Below are 19,741 nucleotides of genomic sequence, written 5' to 3' on the forward strand. Positions count from 1 at the left end.
GAGCGGGCAGAGGAGCGACCTCTGGACGCGAGCACCGTATCTATCACATTGAGAAGCCAAACCTGAAGCGGGAGAGTATCTGGGGACTCTTTCCCTCTGAAGACAGGCAGTGGACTGGATGTGACAGAGCTGTGGACACATGTAAAGAAGGGGCAGTCTCCTGGTGTTCCTCTGAGGGACACGGGCATGCAGCCCAGCTGGTGCTCAAGAAGCAGAGCTGCCCTCCTCCCAGCTCCGTGCCCAGAACCCTCGCAGGGAGCACCCAGGACCAGCACCAGCAGAGAGCAGGAGAATGGTGAACCCAGCTCTGGTTTATTAGAAAAGGTGTGAACAGAGTTGCACCGACAGGAGCAGCCCCTCCCCCACCCTCACCCCTCCCCACCCTGGGTTGTAGTGCCTCTCAGGGCACAGCCTCAAGTGGCCTGGACAGCAGGGTCTCCAGAACCCTGGCTGCTCCCCACCCAGCTCCCTGATAGATTTATTGCACTTAAGAAAAAGAAAGCTCTGATCCTCTGCTCCCATCTCCCCACCCCCCACCCCCAGCCCTCACGCTATCTGGGGCTGTTCTACAGAAGTTCAACCACCACCATCACTCATCGCCCCTCCCACCACGCCTCCTGTCTTGTCCTGCACCAGGGACACCGAGGGGCCACCCCACCACCACCCAGGACTCCTGCCCTCCACAGGGCAATCCTGGCCCCACAGGCCCCCCCGGAAAAGTCCCCAGCCTTGTGACCCATGTCCCTGGAGACTTCTCCTGCTTCCCCTCCTCCCATCTACCCCCAGTCCAGTCTTCGGGTGCCGAACACATAAATAGAAGTGCTTAAGTCAGGGTGGGGAGGGCCATTCCCTGTAGCTTCTGCACCCGATGTAGTGTTGCTGTAGGGGGGTGGGGGTCCCCAGAGAGGCTCCCCACACCCCTGGTGTCCCAGGCCTCGGGGGCTGGGGGTGAGGGTGAGCAGATTCTCATGGCTCTGGCCTCAGCTCATCGAAGACTGACCGGAAAAAGGGAACTTGGGGAGAAGAGAAACGAGGGGGCCTGTCAGAGCCCGGGGCTCTATCGCCAGCTCCCCAGCTCCCCCGCCCCTGCTACTCGTCTCACCTAAAGTGTCACAGTGTCTCCTGCCCAGATTCCTGACTGGCTTCCAGAAGCAGCTCCTCGAGCTCCCTCTCGTTCTTGGAGCAGCTCATTTCTGCGTGGGTAGAACATGCAGGTGGCCTCCAGTCAGGCAGGCAGGGAGGGGATGACAGCCTGTCCCCATCAGCCCTACCCAAGACACACCCTCAGGGTGGCACAGGCGAGGGCACCACTGAGATCATCAGACTCCAGCCAACAAACCTCACGTGCCCAGGCCCCCAGGAGAGTTCCCAGGATCCAAGGGGAGCAAGGGGGGGATGGAGGACCAAGTCCCACTTGTTCCTGCCCCTCCCTTCAAGGGCCATTTTAAAGGGGTAAACTGAGGCCCACTAATGGGTAGGGGTCACCCTGCCCCAGAGCTCCTCTCACCATGTTCCAGGCCACAGCTGCCCGCCTTGGCCTCGGGCCCTGGGGGCGGCTCTGGAGGCAGTGCGAGGGCAAACTCGGGCTTCAGGCCGTTGGGCAGTGATGGCCCTGACTGAGGTGGCTGTGGCTGAGGTTCAGACGACCCTGGGTCCCAAGTGCTGATAGCCTCAGCTGGCGGTAGGGAAGATGAAGGGGGTGGGGAGGACAAAGCGGGGGGCGAGGGAGGGCTGGGGACAGGTGGCACAGGGGGCTCTGCTCTCTCAGGTGGGCTCTCCACACGAGTCACCACAAATACTTTGCGGCCCCAGCCCGGACTGGACACGGAAATACGCTGCTCAGTGGGGCAGGAGGGGCTGCCTGGGGGGCTCCTGTCCCCAGGGCCCAGGGAGTCCGTTGGGGGCACCTGGGCAGGGCCGGGGGCCACAGCCCGCTCCTCCCCACCCCCTTCCCCCTCCTCCCCCTCGGAGTCTGAGTCTGAGTCTGAGTCCAGGCCAGGCCCAGGGCCCGGGGCCCCATTCTCCTGCGCCTCGGTGGCGGGCTCATCCCCCGGCTCGTCATCGGGCTGGGGCTCGGTGACCGTGATCTCGGGCATGGAGGCCGACAGCTGCAGCCGCTGCTCCTTCTCCTCCCGCTCTCGCGCCAGCACGAAGTTGCGCTTGCAGCCGTTCTGGATCTCTGCGAGCAGCGCCTTCTGGGTCTCAATGAAGCTCTTCACCTGCGGGCGGAGTGGGCCTGGCTAGGGCTCTGGGTGGCCTGTCCCTAGAGCAGGCCCTGCGGCCACCCTGGGCCAGGCCCGCCCCCACCTGCCCGCAGCGAGGCCGCAGGGGGAGCCCGCTCACCGCCTCCTTCTTGGGCTCGCGGTCGAGGTCCAGGCGCAGCAGGGAGTGGTTCACCTTGAGGGCCAAGGACAGCGCCATGAGCCCGCCCGTCTTGATCTCGTTCTCCCGCAGGTCCAGTCTCAGGAGGCGGGGGCTCTCGGCGATGAACTCCGCCACTGCCACCGCGCCTGGGAGGGGGACCGCAGGGGCTGGCCACGGGCCCACGCCCAGCTGGCCGCCCGCCGCCCTGGCCTGCCAGGCCCCTCCGCCCAGCCCCTTGTCCTACCCTCGCATGTGAGCTTGGTGGAGGCCAGGCCGAGGCGGAGCACACTGCGGTTGCCAATGAGGCCGTTCTTGAGGTTGCGGACGCCCTCGTTCCCAATGGGGTTGTGGCCCAGGTTCAGCGTTTCCAGGCTCTGCGTGTGTGGCTGTGGGGGGCGGTGCGTGACAGTGAGGAAAAGACCAGAAGGCCAGTCAGGAAAGAGGCAAACCCACGTACTCGTTCCTCAGCGGTGCCACACTCCTACTTACCACCGAATTCCTCATGTGTTTAGAAGTCTCCCCAAGTGCCAGCTGCCCCGTCCACTCCCCACACCCAGACCCGTCCTCTGCCCCCACCAGCCTCCAAAGGACTGCCCATGGGGAATTCTCTGCCTGGGTTTGAGTCTTTGTGCCCTGTGGGCTTACTTTAAATACTGCATCATAAAAAGATTTAAGACTTACTGAAGGCTTCCAGAAATATTAACTTTCTATGCAAAACATTTTCACCTCATGCAAAGCACGGTACTAGGCTATCTATGGGGTTGGATGCAAAAAGACAGTGAAAGGAGGGCTACTTTCCTCAGGGAAAAGAGGGGGTGCAACTGCAGGAAAGGCCACATGGGGCTGAAAGGAGACAAAACGGTTCCTACACCTGCAGGATGAGCCAGGCTGAGACAGGACGGGTGGAAGGTGACAGCTGAGAGCTGGGGTGGGGGAGGTGAGGTGAGGACTGGCCCCTCCCCTCTCGCAGGCTGACTCACCAGCGTCATGCCCAGGAAAGCCATGCCCGTATGTGTGAGCTGGTTGTTCCACAGCACCAGGGTCGCCAGCCCCTTCCTCTGCTCCTTGAGGCCCTCGCAGATGTAAGCCAGACCTGTGGGAGGTGTGTGGGCAAGTCCCGTCTGTGGCCCAGGCACTTCTCCAGGGGACTCGAGTGGGAGCAACGGCCACCCTATGAGCACTCAGCACTTCTAGGGTCCCTATAGGCAGGGCCCCACATGCTGTTCCCCTGACCCCTGGGCCGGGAACACTCATCTCTGCCTGCCTCCGATCTCTGGGTGAGTATTACCCTCTCCCAAGAGACAGTCCTCAGCCATCCAGCGCAGCCCACATTTATTTTTCTCTAGAGCAGATCTCACCATCTGACAGACTTAATATTTTATTAATTTATCTTGGCTCTGTCTTTCCCCAGGGCAGAGGTCTCATAGCTGGGAGCCGGAGGCGACAGCCCTGGCATAGATAGGTGCTCAATAAACATGGTGTCTGGGCCTGGCAGCCCTGGGGGAAGGTGCTGGCCTCGCCATCCCACTCTACCTCCCACAGCCCCCTTCTTCACACTGAGGCCAGGGAACTCTGCTCAGTAGTGAACCTGGTCACAGCTGCCCGCCCCCATGGAGAAACCGAATTCCTCCTGCTAACTACTTCCTCTTCTCTTCCCATCCACCCCCTGGCTCACCGCGGCTTCTTCCCCCAGCTCTTTCCCACCTCAGGGCCTTGCTGCCCTCTGCTGGCATTCTTTTCCCAGGCTGGTTCCGTTCTCAGCCTCCATATCGCCACCTAGAGGTCCCCTCCCTACACCTTAAACAGTCCCTTATCCCAACAAGCTTGTTTTCTTCAGGGCACTTTTCCCAGACTGTCATTATTTTAATTATCTTTTCAATACTTCACCTCATCCTGCAGGTCTCCACTAAGCTGTCCATTCCTCCAGGGCGCCCTCCCTGACCCCTAGACTGGGGGTCCTGTAGCCCCGCCCTGCCCAGCCTGAGTTCTCTGCCTGGGGATGGCTGGAATTGTCTTGGCCACCACTGTGTCCCCAACTGTGTCCAGCACCATGGAGCACCTGGCTGGGCATGGTGGGTGCTGGGTGACTGGAGTAGGCGTGGGTGGGCCTTGCACACACCTGAGTCCAGCACGTGGTTGTTACGGAGATCCAGGATCTGCAAGGAGCAGTTGAATTTGAGCAGGTTGCCCAGCTGGGCAGAGTCCTGCAAGCCATTGAGCTTGTTGTCAGCTAAGTACAGCTCCCGCAGGTTCACGTTCATCTTCAGGGCCGTGGCTGGGGGGGGAGGGGGGGCACGTGACTGTCCTGCCCCAAGGACCCGGCCCAGAGCCCCAGCCCGGCCTCCCAGGCCCGGGGCTCACCGAGCAGCATGAGGGGCCGTCCCGATAGGCTGGCATTCTCCAGGTGTAGCACCGCCAGACTGCTGCGGATGCGCAGGGCGCGGGCCACGAAGGGCGCCGAGTGGTCCAGCAGGGGCGTGTTGCGGGCGTCCAGGTACTGCAGGCAGCTGGTCTGGGGGGGCAGGAGCGGGGCTGGCTCAGGCTGGCCCCAGCCTTCCCTGCCCTGAGGGACCGCCCACCCCAGTCCCACTGAGCAGCGGGGCCACCTGGTTTTACAGCCAGGGAAACTGAGGCTGGTGGAAACCCCAGGTGGAAGGTCCAGCCTGGGCTCCTGCGGGTGAGCGAGGCTGGGCTGGGTGCCCTGGCAAAGCGCCTGGACCCGTCTGTGCCTGAGCTCCTTCCACCCTGGAGAGGCGGGGGGTGGGGTGGGGGTGCCCACCTTGCGCATCATATGGGCGGCGGCCTGCCAGCCCCGCGTGCCGATGTGCTTGTTAAAGGAGATGTTGAGGTGGGTGGCCGACTCGTAGTACTCGATCATGTCAAAGAGAGCGGAGGCACCCTGCAGGCGGGGACACCGGGGCTCAGCCTCAGGTCGAGGCCCCGAAGGCCAGCAGGCAGGCCACGTCCCGGTGCTGCTCCGGCACCTCCGGGTCACGGGAACCACTTCCTGCAGGAGCCAGTCTGCTTTCTCTTACCCCCAGGACCGATGTGCTGTGGAACCCAGCCAGGCCTCTGCCATCCCTGGGCTTGGGCCTGGGTTTCTAGGACCCCTCCCACTGGCCCTCCTGTTTCCTCTAGACCTGGGGCTCAAACCCCTGGTTTCCTGGTGGCCTCCAAGTCTGGGGAGATGAGGACACCTAGGCATAAATGGGGGAAGCTGCTTCCAGAAGTTTCTCAAATTCTCCCCTGTAGGTGCTGTGATGCCTGGGGGACGGGGGTCCTGGAAAGACTCCTGGTGGCAACAGGGCTCCCCTCAGGCCTGGCTCCCCAGGTCTGTCCTTTGCGTACAAAGGTCCTGCTTTTGAGGTGGGTCTATAAGACCCCTTCTCTGGGTGCCACCCTGGAGCCCCAGTACTCCCCCCATCCACTCTGCTCATATTGTCTAACTCTCCATTCTGTCCTTCAAAAAGCTTTGCCCTCCTCCTGCAGTGCCCTCGCTGCCCCAAACCTCTAGGGGGCCAGGAGTTCAGGGAGCAGGTGAGGATGGTGGCAGGGGCCGCTCACGTCTTCATCCAGGTTAGTCTGCTCCAGATCCACAACCTTGAACTGCAGCCTCTTGAAGACCTCTTCCAGGGCCTCGCAGGCCCTGTAGTCGAGCTTTTCACCTGGGAGGAGATGGAGCACTGTACATGCGTGCTGGGTAGCTGGGTAGAAGAGGGCTCCGGCCCAAGGGCGGGAGGAAGGGCCACCTGCCCCCGCAGCTCTCTCAGCCTCAGCCCCAGCGCCTGGCTGAGCCCCTCTGTGGCAGGCCCAGGCCCACAGTCCAGGGCGGCATGGCCCCACCCACTACCCAAGGGCTCCAGGCCTCTGTCCAGACACACACCTTTCAGGTCCAGGCAGTCGAGGCGGTGTCCGAGGTCTGTGAACTCCTGGGAAAGCAGAGTGGATGGCGGTTAAGGCAGGAAGACACCTGCAGGGGCCAGGCTGGACCCTGACAGTGGGGCAGCTGGGGCTCCAACCTGGCTCTGCTATTTCTGAGGTGAGGCAGTGTTCTGGGGTCAGGGAGGGGCACAGGGCCTGAGAGAGCGGGGCAGCTCCTCACCCACAGGACCTGGGGCCAGAAATGGTCTGGGTGCAGGCCCTCTGCCCCAGCTGAACGGAGAGAGGGAGCAGGCCCCGGGAGTCTTGAGGATGGGAGTTCCAGGCAGAGGGAACAGCCAATCCCAAGGCTGTGTGGTAGGTGCTGAGGCCGGGAATGCTGACAGTTCAGGCTAGAGAGCCTAGGGGTGAAGGGCAGAGTACCAGGCAGTAAAGAGGAGTAAAGGCACTAGACAGACGTCTTCCCAGCCCCACTCCCACAGGTACCAGCTCCTGTTCTCTGGGCTCCACACTCCTCAACCTAGGGTAGGTGCTGTGACGAACCCATAAACTACAGACAAAGAGACTAAGGCCAGCCTTGCCTAGGGTCACTTGCTAATAAGGGGCAGGCTTGGTCTAAACCAGGCTCCAGGGCCCACACTCTTGTCTTCCACACTGAGTGGCCATCTTTCCCTGAACAAGCTCTTCTGGAATCTTCCACAGAACCCCTAACCCAAGTGCATGGAGATGGGCAGCAAGCATGACTGCTCACAGCAGTGTTGTCTGAGGGAGCACCAACTCTAGAAACAAGCAATCTAGAAACATTTTGGAATGTCCCACCCAGAGGGAAGGCACTGCGGCAGGGTTTTACCAACATGGCCAGGCTTGGTGGGCCAGAGGAGAGGCAGCTGCAGGAGATGGCGGGGGGTGAGCCTGCCACAGATACAGTAATACCCTAATTCATACAAAAACATAGACTACCCTCTGTCTGCACCTCTAGATAGTGACCTGCCCTCTTGCAAATGCCCAGGAAAGGCCAGAGGACAAAAGCCCTAGCTGTCACCCATGGGGACTCCTGGGGAATGGGACTTTGGGAAGAAGTGGATTTTGCTTTTCATGTCTGTAGTATATTGTGATGTTTAAAAAATTAGAGAATATACATTGCTTTTATAATTCAGGCTTTTAAGAATAAATGTCATATACATGGCTTTTCCCCTGAGGAACAGAATTTCTTTTGGGGAATGATGGATACTTGAAATTCTTACTTGATATAATTCTATAGTGTTTATGTATCTGTGAAGAGCCTGATTATTTTTACAACTGAACAGAGGGTTTTCCAAGATGCATTTACACGGGCCCCTGGCTAGGTGAGCAGGCTGGGCAGTGGGAGAGCTTCGTTCGACCTCTCCTGCTGGGGCAGACACCAGAGGTCCAGAGGCTGCTGGGAGGTGGGTGGAGGGCAGCTTTACTCCAGGGACCCCCCCTCCTCTCTACCCCTCCCTCTCCTCCTGCCTGGCATACCTGGAGCTGCCTGAGGAGCTTGGGGATCTGTCTGCAGTTCAGCTTCTGGCAGGCCTGCTTGTAGGCGCTGATGACCTCGTCCACGGTCACATTCTGGGCTGTGGACACAGAGGACCCCAGCCTGTGACACTCCATATTCTGGGCCCCTTTCACCCCTCTCGCCTCCAGCCTCTGTGGGTACCCCCTTCCCCACTCAGCCTCCAAAACGCCCCTTCCAACAACCCACTGAGCTCTGTCCTCCCATGGAGGCCCCTCACTGCCAATGCTGTCCTGGGGAGGTGTTCCTGGGCACCCTGAAACCAAGTCACCCCACCCTCCGTTCCCCACAGCTCCTTCAGCAGCTTCACACAAACAATACACAATTACTATCACACAATTTTCTACTTGTCAGCTGTTTCCCCCACTAAAGTAGGAGCCCCCCAAGAGCAGTGCTGGTGCTGTCATGGTCACCACCTAACACTGTCCGGCCCAGGGCCAGGCCCAGAGCAGATGTTTGATTTTTTAAATTTTTTTGGATGAGAATGAATCTGTATTCAGCCCTATGAGGAAGCTGAGCTCAGAGAGGTGAAGCATCTAGCCCAAGGTCACACAGCTGGGAAGTGCCAGAGCCAGACTTCAAGCTCAGCTCTCCATTGCGATGCCACGTGGCCTCTCGGAGTCCCTACTCCTGAAGCACACTCACTAGTGAAACCTTCCCTGATGGCTACTCAGCTTATTTTCATAACTCAACTAAAACTCAGCAGCTGCCCAAACAGAACAGCTGCCCAGCCCAGGCTTTAGGCAGCCCAGGGCCCACCTCCATGGGGAAAGATATGGCTGGCCTTTCTGCCTGCACAGATTTGTCTTTTCTGGACATTTCATAAAAACGGAGATAAAGAGTTACGTAGCCTTTGTGGACTCCTTCATGGAGCATAAGGATTTTAAGTCTGGGCTCCTTGCCAGTACTGTCTGATGTACCATTCACCAGGTGATGAGACATTTGTACTGTTTTCAGTTTTTGGCTCTCAGATCTTGGATTTTACCCTGGGTCAGCCAAAAAAGCAGGACGGAGAGGCTCTGAGCAGGGGAGGGACACAAAGCTTTGGGGTCAGGGGAATGGAGTGGGCACGGGGGGGAGGGGCGCGGGGGGCAGGGAAGAAGGCCTTCCCTTACCCTGCTGCCATCCTGGCCCGGCGCTGCAGAGCTTTTGGGTAAGCATCTCCGAGCAGACTCTCCCTCCAGCCATTGCTCTGGCCAGAGGTCGTGCACCCCGATCTCATCAAGCATCGCCCTGTTTCCTAGGAGAGGAAACTGAGGTCCAGGGAAGGAAAGCTGCTTCCCTGGGGCCAGGCAGCTGGTACAGGACAGAGTCGAACATGTGCTCCGCAACTTGCTCTCCACTGTGCTGGGTGAGGGTGGGGAGGCTGGAACCATGTGCTGAGGAAAGAAGTCCACAGAGCCCCGCCTCCCCAGAGGTCCAGCCAGGCCCTCGCCCCTCACTTCCTCCTCCGGTACAACTGCAGGCCATGAGCAGCCTTCCCAATGACAGCTGTCCTCCTGCGAACCTATCTCTGACATGTGCCCATGTGTTTGGTGGCCCCCAGCTCTGGGGCGGGGGGGAGGGAATGGGAGCTGGCCTTGCTGGAAGGCAGCCCTTGGGACTAGAGCAGCGGCTTCAGGGAGTCCAGCTAAGCAGGGTCCATGAACCTCAGTGGGGAAACATTGCCTCTTTATTTTCAGTAACCAAACTAAAATGAAATGTAGCATTTCCTTCTTATTAATGAGAGAGAGAGAAAGAGAGAGACAGACAGAGAGAGAATACAGTGTTTAGCAGGCCCTGCGACTCTGTCATCAAGAGATATGACCGATGTTTCCCCATCATCTAACATGATTACAGCTTTTGAACGTTCACTACTTTGAAATGGTGGTCGTTAGAGCTGCCACTATCTCCTGGTATTTCATGTCAATGAAGAAGAGCATAAACACTAGATTACAAGTAAAAAAAAATTTAGCTAACTGTATTTTAACTGGCACCCTCTGCAATTCTATTTTATTTTTTGCCTTTAAAAATCATCACTCCAAGAGGGGGTCCATAGGCTTAATCAGATGGCCAACGGGAAAGGAAAACCTCTCCTCTAGATACACTCACTCCATCAAGGCCCCAGGCTGCATTGGCCTGGTCCGGTCAGATGGGGATGAAGCAGGACTGAACACATGTACTAACGTAGGATCACCACTAGCAGTTGTCAACAACTTAGTCTGCAGGGAACAAGGGGCATCTAAGTAAACCCTCAAACTGCCATCGGTCGTGGAGGTGTCAGCTTTGATGTGCTTTCCTCCAGGAAGCCCTCCCTGACTGCCCAGGCTGAGCCAAGCTCCCCGTCTCACTCCCAAAGTCCACAAAGATCCTCCTGGTGAGCTCGTGGCCCAGGTCTCTAACCTGCCATCCAACTATCCACCAGGTTTGGATGAAGGCATAGCCTCAAACAGGTCACAGCCAAAGCTCAGAAGGTTGGACCTGCCTACCCATTTACAGAAGGGGAAACTGAGGGGAAAGGGGTCGGAGGGGCAGACAGGCTCAGAGAAGGGGTTTGGTGCCCTCTGATGACTAAATGAGAATTGCATTTTATCACTTTTGTCTGATGGCGACGAACACACTTGACGTAGGAGCAGCACTGGGGAAAGACACTAAAGGAACAAGCGTGGGGGCTGTCAGTCTTGTCAGCCTGGGCACACCCCCGCCCTGCCTCAATTTCCCCAACAGCATCACGAGCACATCGTGAGCCTGCCACATCACCAGTGAAAATACATGGGTGTTGGGTGGCTCGAGCATGACCTTATAGTTAGCATACGTATGTGTATTTCATTCATGTATTAAGGAAAAAAGAACTACCACGTCAAAAACAGCATTCTGCGTATATTATTCTTTGGGAAGGAGATGAAATATATTCAAATAAAAAATGAACTAATTTAAGAAATAATGGCAAGGGAACAGCAGTTCAGAGAAATAATATATAGCATTTCTATAGCACCTGCGCTGCGCCAGGCGCCATCCAAGCACGACACAAGCTAGCAGAGTAGGGAGCAGCGCAGGCGGCTGGCTCCTACACACCCCTGTTCATCTGTGATGAAGTGATCAGAGGAAAACACTGTGAAGGGCTGATGTCTGGGGACTACAATGCAAGGGAACCACAAGCAGTGCAAAGGCTGAGGCGTGGGGCCGCGGTGAAAGGCCCAGGTGGGAGCCCCACGGCCAGGCAGCGAAGGACAGTGCTGCAAAGTGGGGATGACACAGCTCTGGCCCGAAGCGACTGGGGCCTGAACCCTCGCTGCCGCCCTCCCGCACTGCGACCTCAGACAGGGCCTCTCCAGTTCCTCTCCTGGATGTGGGGTCTCAGAAAGTAGTTAAGAACACAGACTCTAAGCCAGAGTGTCTGCGGTTGAATCCTGGCTCCCACATTAAACGGAGACTGAGCACAGTGATTTAACCCTGGGCCTCAATCGCCTTCTCCTTAAAACAGGGATGAGTTAACTCACCCAGGGTAACGGAGTCTGTCCCTCAGACCGGAGCTGAGCACACACTTGGGAGCGCTCAGCAAATGCGTCCTCGCTGGCGTGTGTCCCCACCCCCACTGGAAGACAAGGACCCAGGACAGGCCCATAAAGCACCTGTGCAGGGACAGAATGCTTGGTGAGGCAGGAGGACACATGGGTGTGTGCGGTGGACAAACGTGCATGTCCAGGTCAGGGCTCCAATGTGTTCACTCAACTCCCAAGTCCCAGGCTCTGAAGGTCCAACTTCAGCAGAGGCAGGAGGTCAGCGATCGGAGGAGGTGGACGGTGGTGTGTGAGGGGGGGAGGCTGCTGTGCGAGCTGGGGACGGGCTGTGCAGAGGTAAGACCCCATTCCAATCGCTGTCCTAGTGAGGCTGTGATAACCAGTCGCAGTGACTTCTTTCCCTCCCTGAAACGGACACTTGCAGCGTCTCAGGAGATAAAGACGTGAGGGCACCCGCTAAGCAGCTGGCACCAACGGCACAGTGCTGGATCGGATTCAGCAGGAGACACAACCGGAGAAAAAGGTGACGATGATGGTCACCACTTCTAGGTACTGGGAACTTAACTCTATGGAAGGCACAATGCTGGAACTTTCCATGCAGAGTTTCATTTAGCCAGCTCCACGATCCTATGAGGTTGGCACAGTTATAGCTCCCTTTTATATTAAGGGGGAGCAAGCTCAGAGAGGACAAGTTGTCTGCCCAAGGTCACAGAGCCAGAAGCGGCAGGACTGGAACGTACACCCAGACCTGTCTTGCTCTGAAACTGGGACACAGCTTCATTCTCTCAGTCCCTTGAGGAGGAGGAAGGGGCCAGTGGCACAGGCAGGCTGTGGGGACCCCTGGACTCTGGCAGGGCCAAGAGGAAGGTGTGAGCTGGGGGGGGGGGGGGAACATGCTGCGCAGCAGCTGGCAGGCAGGGCCTCCTGCAGGGATGAGCCTCTGCTGCCCTAGCAGCTGGCACCAGTTTCCCAGGAAGAGCATGTGGGGCAAACACGGCCCCTCCCCCCACCTCCTCACAAAGGGACAGACAGAAACCCAATGCCAGGAATCAGGTGACAGGCAGAGAAGTCTCTCTCTTTGCAGACAGGTGCAAAGGCACCCACGAGATGCAAGGACAGCTGGACACCAGGGGGCGGCGATGCCCCAGGCCACCCCGGCCAGCGTGAAGCTGGGGGAGACAGTCACCCATCCAAGTGGGAGTCGAAGACCAGGAAGCAACAGTGGGGTGGGGACAACAGGGAAGGGGGCCAGCTCTCACCGCTGGCGCTTCAGCAGCTAGTGGGGGACACGGATGAGACAGCCCCAGACACAGCAGTGGCCGCGACCCCTGGGAGGGAGGGTAGTGTGAGGGGTGGCAGCAGGCCTGGCCCAACCCAGGGCACCAAAAGGCCAGCGCACAGGAGGCGCAGGTGGGCGGTGAGGAGGGAACACGGTGGCCGCGGTGAGGACTTCAGTCTCTGCACGAGACAGGAGCCACCGGGCTGGGTGTAGAGCAGTGACAGGAGCTAGTCAAGGTTTGGGGAAGATTGTACTGTACAGGAATGGGGGTCCTCTGGAGACCCAGGAGGAGCTCACTGTGCCCCCCAAAAGGGAGGCCGTTGGGATCAGCACAGAAGAGGTGACGAGTGTGGTGTTCCCTGTAAGTGCCCTTCCACTCTGGCGACAACCTGAGGCAGGACAGGGAACGGCTAACAGGCTGGGAGCCTGAGTTGTGGAAAACAGCAGTTCCCGAAGCCACCAGGGCCCAGGCATCCCCTGCTCGATCCCCTGCCGCTGGGCCCCCTGCTAGCTGTACCCCACAAAGCTCCCCAACCATTCCAAGGACCATCCTTTATTACCCTTCTCTCAGAGGGCAGGCTCACAGTTTGTACAAGGGGTAGAAGACTTCAAACCCAGGTCTAACTTGAGTTTACACGCACACGCAGAGCTGTGGAGTCCCACCGCAGGGCACGTCCTTTCTTACCGGGCCAGACAGTAAACAGTTTAGGCTTTGCAGGGTACACAGCCTTTCACAGCTGCTCAAGTCTGCCGCTGTAAAAGGAAAGCAGCCAGACAGTATGTAAACAAATGAGCATGGACGTGTTCAAATAAAACTTTATTTATAAAATCAGGCAACCAGCTCAGGCTGTAGTTTGTTAGGCTCTGTCCCAGACGCTTCTGGAAGGACATGCGAGAAACGGGGTGGCTGCTTTTAAGAAGGTTTTGCTGGGGAAGCTAAGGGGGGAGGGGAGACAAGCTGACTTTTCTTCATATACCTGTTTATACCTTTTGAACGCTGAGGTACATGCAGCGATGACCTACTCCAAAACTTCACACGTCTAGTTAGGAAACATCAATTCCCCGGTCCCCCTCCCCCCCCAGGTCTGCCTGAACTCCCAGGGCCCGAACTCACTCAGGAGGCTCCAATTCCAGAGGATTCTAGAGGCAAAAGCAACAGGATGTGGCACCCATGAGGATAGGGGTGGGACAGGGTGGGAGAGAGTCTGGGTTCAAGCCTGAGAAACGCTGGACAGGCTGACGTGGACAAGAGGGCAGAGGCCAAATGGACAGAGAGGATGGAGGCAAGTATTACTTATCTGATTTCAAAACAAGAAAGTAAATGCCCCCTGTGGCATTTTCCAACACTGCCCAGCCCGGGCAGGGAGGCGGGGCAAGGACGCAGCAAAGCCAGGTCTGTGCTCTGCTCCCAATTACCTCTGGTCACAGCTCCATGTGCAAGAGCGTGGGTGGCCTGAGTCAGGGGCCTGGGTTCCAGTCCCCTGCCCCCCACCTCAGGGCCTGGAGCCTTGACCTCCCCGGGCCTGGCTGCCCACCCACTGCTTGCTTCAGTTGTGCCACCACTCCGTGCCTGCCCCACTGAGGGGACACAACCACCACCACTCCGCCTGACAGGTAGGAAACCAAGTCCTGTGGCAGGTGGGTGGCCTGGCCCATGCAGGGCAGCGTCTCACGCAGGACCTGGGCACCTGGCTCTCAGGCTCTTTCCATCGTCCCCTAACCAGGTGGCTGGGACTCACACCTTCCAGGGAGGACGCTGGCCCAGGTGGGCCCAGGCCAGTGTTCAAGGCACAGGGAAGCCGGGAGGCCGGAGCCTGCAAACCTGCAGCAGCCTCCCAGGCCTGCTTCACGTCAGGTACACGCCCACCCGACAGTGAGCGCTGCCTTGGCCGTGACGCCTGTGGAAGCACCGACTGGCCTGCCTCCCCTTGAGCCCTCCTTGGGGAGACCAGTGCTGCGCCCCCCACTGCCCTCATGATGCCACCCCAGGATCCCGGGTGGGACCATTCACACTATGTCCACTCCTGCTGTCTTCTCCAAAGGTTCCAGGATTGGACAGGTCCCCTGTCCACAGCCCCTCACAGTGACTGTAGAACCAGCCACACCTGTCCCAGGGCCTATGTTGGAACTACCGTGTTTCCACAAAAATACGATCTAGCCAATCAGCTCTAAGGTGTCTTTTGGAGCAAAGATTAATATAAGTCCCGGGTATAATATATAATATGTAATGTGATATGATATATGACATATGATACACGATATAATACTGGGTCTTATGTTGCTTTTTGCTCCAAAAGACGCATTAGAGCCGATTGCCCAGCTAGGTCTTATTTTCGGGGAAACACGGTATCAGGAAAGACGAGCTCCCTTCCCTCGAGGTGGCTATGGTGGCCTCCCATTTTGGGAGGTGCTGGCGGCCATCCTGGCATCCAGCAGGGGGACAGCCTTCCGAAAACCAAGCCAACTGAGAGGTAAAGGGAGACATTCTCAATGATGATGTTTGAGACCCTGGAGCCAGCCAGGCCCGAAGCCAAACTATTCAGGACTCCTCCGGTCCAAAAGACAACAAATGCCCCTGCTTTTTGTTTCAACCACCCTGCGTTAGGCTTCTGACCCAGAAGAATTCCAACTCAGGTACCACCTAATAAACATCTCCCAAGGCCCAGTGCACACCCAGCTGTGCTGGCACGAGGGGTACAGGGATGGCTCCAACCTGGCCCCTACCCTCCAGGGCACGCAGACGACATGGAAGCCCTCGGAGGGCACACGCACACTTTGGGCTGAGCTAAGACAGGCTGTGACATGGCAGCAGGTCTCAGAGGCCTCTTGGAAGCCACACTCGTGAACCGGACCTTTCTCTCCCCGCCGGCACTGTGCTCTAGCCACATCCCAAACTCGCTTTTCCCAGAACGGCGGCCCAGTGCTTCATCACACTTCACACTCTTCCTCTCTTTACTGTGACTATACTCATGTCACTCAGCTCAGGCGTCCTCCAGGAAGCCCTCGCTGATCCCCGGCTGGGTCAGACCCCCACCTGTGGGCTCCCCCATCGCAGCCCTGCCCATTCTGAGCTGTCCCTGTCTGAAGACCAGTTTGTCTCCCCACTGTACTGTGAGCCCTGGGAAGACAGCCTCGGGGTCATGCTCCACACTATGTCCCCAACACTGCCCAGCATGGGACCAGGCACAGAGAAGGCACCGAGGGAGGGTGAAGGAGTGACAGACGGCCAAGCTCACACCTGCCAGCTGTACTGGGCCTTGAAGGTGGACAGGACGTTCTGACCAGGGGGCCCATCAGCTCCAAATGTAGAGATGACCGTGGAGACAGCTCAAGCTCCCACTGACTGAGGACGCCACGGAGGTGTGGGATACAGCACCCAGACCTTGTCAGAACTACTCACTTTGTGAAACATGCCCTGAAATTCAGGGTGCTGCCTGCACACAGCTGCTCTGGATTTCGCCCTCATTCTCCACCAGACATTCTGCCAGGCACTTTGTTACTGAGTCTTGAACCCTCCTCATAATCCTGCAGAGCAGAGACCCAGCCCACTACCCACTGCGCAGAGCGGAACCTCTCAGGATGCTAACTGGTCTCCTAAGTCACACAGCTGGGAAAGGCCAGGGCTGTCTGCGACCCACTTTGGTGCCAAGAGGCTGTCACGCCCTTGGCTTCAGGCTGGACAGATGGGCCCAGGAGCCAAGAAATGCAGCCTTCTCTAATAAAGGACCAGGAGACCACCAGTGGGATCCATCTTTCTCTTTGGGTTTCCTGGAAGCCCCTCAGCAGAGCTTCCCCCTGGGGTTTCCCCACGGTGCCTGGTACCTGCTGAGACCCGGCCCCAAAGGACCACCACAGGTACAAGGGCCACATGTGGGGGGTACGGGTGTGCTCTCACCCTGGGACAGCCCTCTCCTCCAACCCAAAGTCCTCCGATAAGGAGCCACCTATCTCCCCTCCCCAACCCTGCCCCAGAGGCCTGCGTGTGGTCAGGCAGGCAAACACAGAGGCCTCATCACATAACAGCAGGGAAGAGGGGGGAGGGAACATGCGGGAAGGGAGGACCGGCAGCGGGAGGGGTCTGAGTGCTGCCAAGTGTCTAGAAAAGCCACTCAGAGAAGGTGTCGAAAAGTAAGACTGAGGGAAAGGCATGCTGGGCAGAGGGAACTTCGTGCACAAAGCAGGAGTGGAGAGTGTACCATGCTTTGGGGCAGCAAACCACATAATTGGGAAGGGTTAGGGTGTGCGAGCGGAGGGGCGTCAGCAAAGAGGCTGCTGGGGAGGGCTGCCCACTGAGGGCCTCGGGCACTGAGCATGGGATGGGGGTGTCATCGTAGAGATGAAGGTGGCAAAGCTCTTATACAAGAGATTTGAGGGCAGACCTGGCTCAGGGGCCACAACAGTCAAGGTCCCCACCCTGTGTCAGTGACAATCCTCGTCTGTTTACAAAGCCTCAGGGCTTTTGCACGGGCTGTCCTGCTCAGAGCGCTCTTACACCTCAGATCCCCACTGCCCGCCCCATCCTCTGGGCCTGGCCTTCCCTGACCACCCTATATAACACAGCCCCCTTTGTCACTGGCCATCCCTGTACCCTGCTTCATTCTGTGTGGCACTTCTCCCAGCTTAGCATGAAGCTTTACAATGTGTCTGTGCTCTTACACTACCATGAGGGAAGGGATTTTAGCGCTTCTGTTCACTGAAGTTCCCCTAGAAGGGTATATACTGGGTGCACAGTAGGTGCTCAATAAACATTATTTGACAGAATGAGCGAACAGAGGGTGGGTGAAGAGTGGGTCTCTGGAGTCTGAAGGACAGGCATCAGAGCCCCCAACTCCACCCAAATCAGTGGGTGAACTCAGGGCAGGTTCCTTTTCTCCTGCGCGCCCTGCACTCAGGCCCTGAGGACGTGCACATGCCGAGGTCCCGGATGGACTCACTTAGCCCAGAGCAAATGCCTTCCATGCGTCTTCCTCAGGTGCTGGTTCCTTCCTGCACTCCCACAATGCACCCCTCCATGGCCTGGGCTTCCCCAGACGTGGGGGGGACAGAACAGGAAAGAGACAGACGCGCAAAGAAGCTTCCTGGGGCCTCAAATACAGAGGAGGCAGAGAGCACCCACAAAGCCTTTTGTGGGGTTCCTGTGCACGAGGCCCCACCACTTCTGCAGATAAACTGTGCGTGGTCTCTGTCCCTGCAGAGCCACGCGTCTTCTGCTGCTCCGGTCTGGATCTTCCTCATTCCCACCTCCAAGCCTTTTCCCAGGATGCCTTAGGCACAGAAGCTGGATCTGAGGGGCTCTCAGAAGCCATATAAGGACCAATCCAGCTGGCCTCCTAAGACCAGGCTTCACACGGGAGTATCCCATTTCCCTGAAAATAAGACCTAGTCGACCATCAGCAATAATGCATCTTTTGGAGCAAAAATTAATATAAGACCCAGCCTTATATTATAGTAAAATAAAACCGGGTCCTATATTAATTTTTGCTCCAAAAGAGCATTCGAGCTGATGGTCCCACTAGGTCTTATTTTTGGGGAAACATGGTATCTTTATCGGAAGGGACCCATGGGCAGGCCAAGTGTACTCAAACCCAGCTCTCCGAGCCAATCCTGCTGAGCAGCCACAGAAGGCCACTGCGGGGCACCTGGCATCACACCAGTGGTTCACCTCTGTCCATGGCCACCTCCAGGCCCCTCAGGTCCTTGACTGGAGAACCCTGGGTGTGTGTGGGGGGGTCTGTCTGGTCAGTTTCTCCAGGGTGCGGGAGGTACTCCCAGCCTCTAGCCTCCTTCCTGTATTTAGGGAACCCCCCAGCTTAGGCTGCCCAACCCAGGGCCAGTTCTCCACCTGCCTGGTGACATCCTCCCCACATGCTCCTCTGCTGTGAACGCTGCAGGGCTCCGTTTCTGGGCCTGCGCCCAAGATCATATGCCTCACACGTGAGAGATGAAGGCCGAGGAGGAAAGGCCCTCAGCCCAGGTGAGGTTTTTGACTCCAGGTCTGTACACAGACCCCATCTCTTTACCAGGGTCCCCATTTGCAAACACTGCTCCTTCCCACGCCTCCCTCCACCCCCAGAATCCTCACGCAGCACAGGAGGAGGGGGGAGGGAACACACACTGCTGGGGGGCCTCTCGGATGCTCTGTGGAGCCATCATTTTGCACCTACTCCCAGACGAAGTGATTTATGGACCTGAGCTCATCTATGCCTCCTCACCGCCCTTAGAAATCAGCCCCATTCCAGGGGAGGCTCAACAACCAGAAGCGACCTGCCCAGAGATACTTTTCCAGCTGAAGGCAGAGGCAGATCTCATCCTCATCTACTTGCCATTCCCCTCATCCTGGATTCTCCCCCACGGGGCTGGACCCTCGGGTGGCAAGGGGCCCTTCACTGTGGGAGCCCATCGAACTCCCCCTTCTAACCCTCTGAGAGGGCCCCTTTAAGTCCCTTTCCCAAATCAAAGTACTGGGGTCCAGAATTCTCAAACACGAGGTGGTTTTTAGAATAAGAGAAATACAAATTCCATGCAAGTGCGCCCACATCCTATCCGTCACCTACCAGACAGGCCAACACCCACAGGCTGCACAGCAGCACACGCTGCCCGTGAGGCTGGGAACACAGTGCGCCTTGAGCCGAGGGTGTATGTGCTAAACAGTACAACCCCTTTCGAAGGCAATTTGGCCATACCAAAGTTCCCACATACAAATGCATATCCCGTTGGCTCTATCCACTCCATTCCTGGAGATCCACCCTAAGAGACTTGCGAAGGTGCTAAATTATATACCTATAAGGTTCTTCATTGCAACGTTATTGCAAAGGTAGAACTGGAACCGACACCACTCCCCATCAATGGGCAGCAGTCAGTAAGCCCAGCTCCCCTGCTGTCGACAGCCACAGACAGTGAGGACGCTCGCTCTCCGTGAGCCAACAGAAAACAGCAGCCAAGATACATTACGTGGCAAAAGCAAGGAGAAGAGCGTGTGTATGAGCGCCACCTTTTATGAAATAAAGAGGGAAAATAGAAACCTGCGCTCATTGTTAAAAAGCAAACTAGCCCAGAGATGGAGCAAGCAAAGCAGCGTGGGAGTCACGGACAGAAGCCCCCAGCGGCTTCCCCAGACTCCCCGGCAGCCCAAAGCCACCTCCTGGGGTGCAGGCCTCCTTTCAGTGGGGAGCCAGGACTACG

At 57.6% G+C, this 19,741-nt stretch overlaps 1 protein-coding gene across 2 annotated transcripts in view; it reads right to left on the reverse strand.

Moving 5' to 3' along the window:
* Positions 1-295: 295 nt before the first annotated feature.
* Positions 296-19,741, reverse strand: part of PPP1R37 (protein phosphatase 1 regulatory subunit 37) — a 41,169-nt gene continuing 21,723 nt past the window's right edge. The window contains exons 1-13 of one of the 2 annotated variants that reach the window (XM_074314152.2): positions 8,896-8,983; positions 7,744-7,841; positions 6,248-6,293; positions 5,929-6,029; positions 5,144-5,263; positions 4,726-4,876; positions 4,484-4,639; positions 3,345-3,457; positions 2,609-2,750; positions 2,344-2,510; positions 1,508-2,219; positions 1,103-1,193; positions 374-1,013 (exon numbers count right to left, since the gene is read on the reverse strand). In XM_074314152.2, coding sequence (XP_074170253.1) covers positions 1,111-1,193; positions 1,508-2,219; positions 2,344-2,510; positions 2,609-2,750; positions 3,345-3,457; positions 4,484-4,639; positions 4,726-4,876; positions 5,144-5,263; positions 5,929-6,029; positions 6,248-6,293; positions 7,744-7,841; positions 8,896-8,968 — 1,962 coding nt within the window. In that variant the 5' untranslated portion in view covers positions 8,969-8,983 and the 3' untranslated portion in view covers positions 374-1,013; positions 1,103-1,110. Of the gene's footprint in view, positions 1,014-1,102; positions 1,194-1,507; positions 2,220-2,343; positions 2,511-2,608; positions 2,751-3,344; positions 3,458-4,483; positions 4,640-4,725; positions 4,877-5,143; positions 5,264-5,928; positions 6,030-6,247; positions 6,294-7,743; positions 7,842-8,895; positions 8,984-19,741 lie in introns of those variants that run through there. The other variant, XM_074314151.2, reaches the window with a different exon arrangement.

This window comes from Rhinolophus sinicus, chromosome 8 (genome assembly GCF_057876585.1).
Source record: "Rhinolophus sinicus isolate RSI-liver-muscle chromosome 8, RSI-T2T, whole genome shotgun sequence".
Taxonomy (NCBI): Eukaryota; Metazoa; Chordata; class Mammalia; order Chiroptera; family Rhinolophidae; genus Rhinolophus; species Rhinolophus sinicus.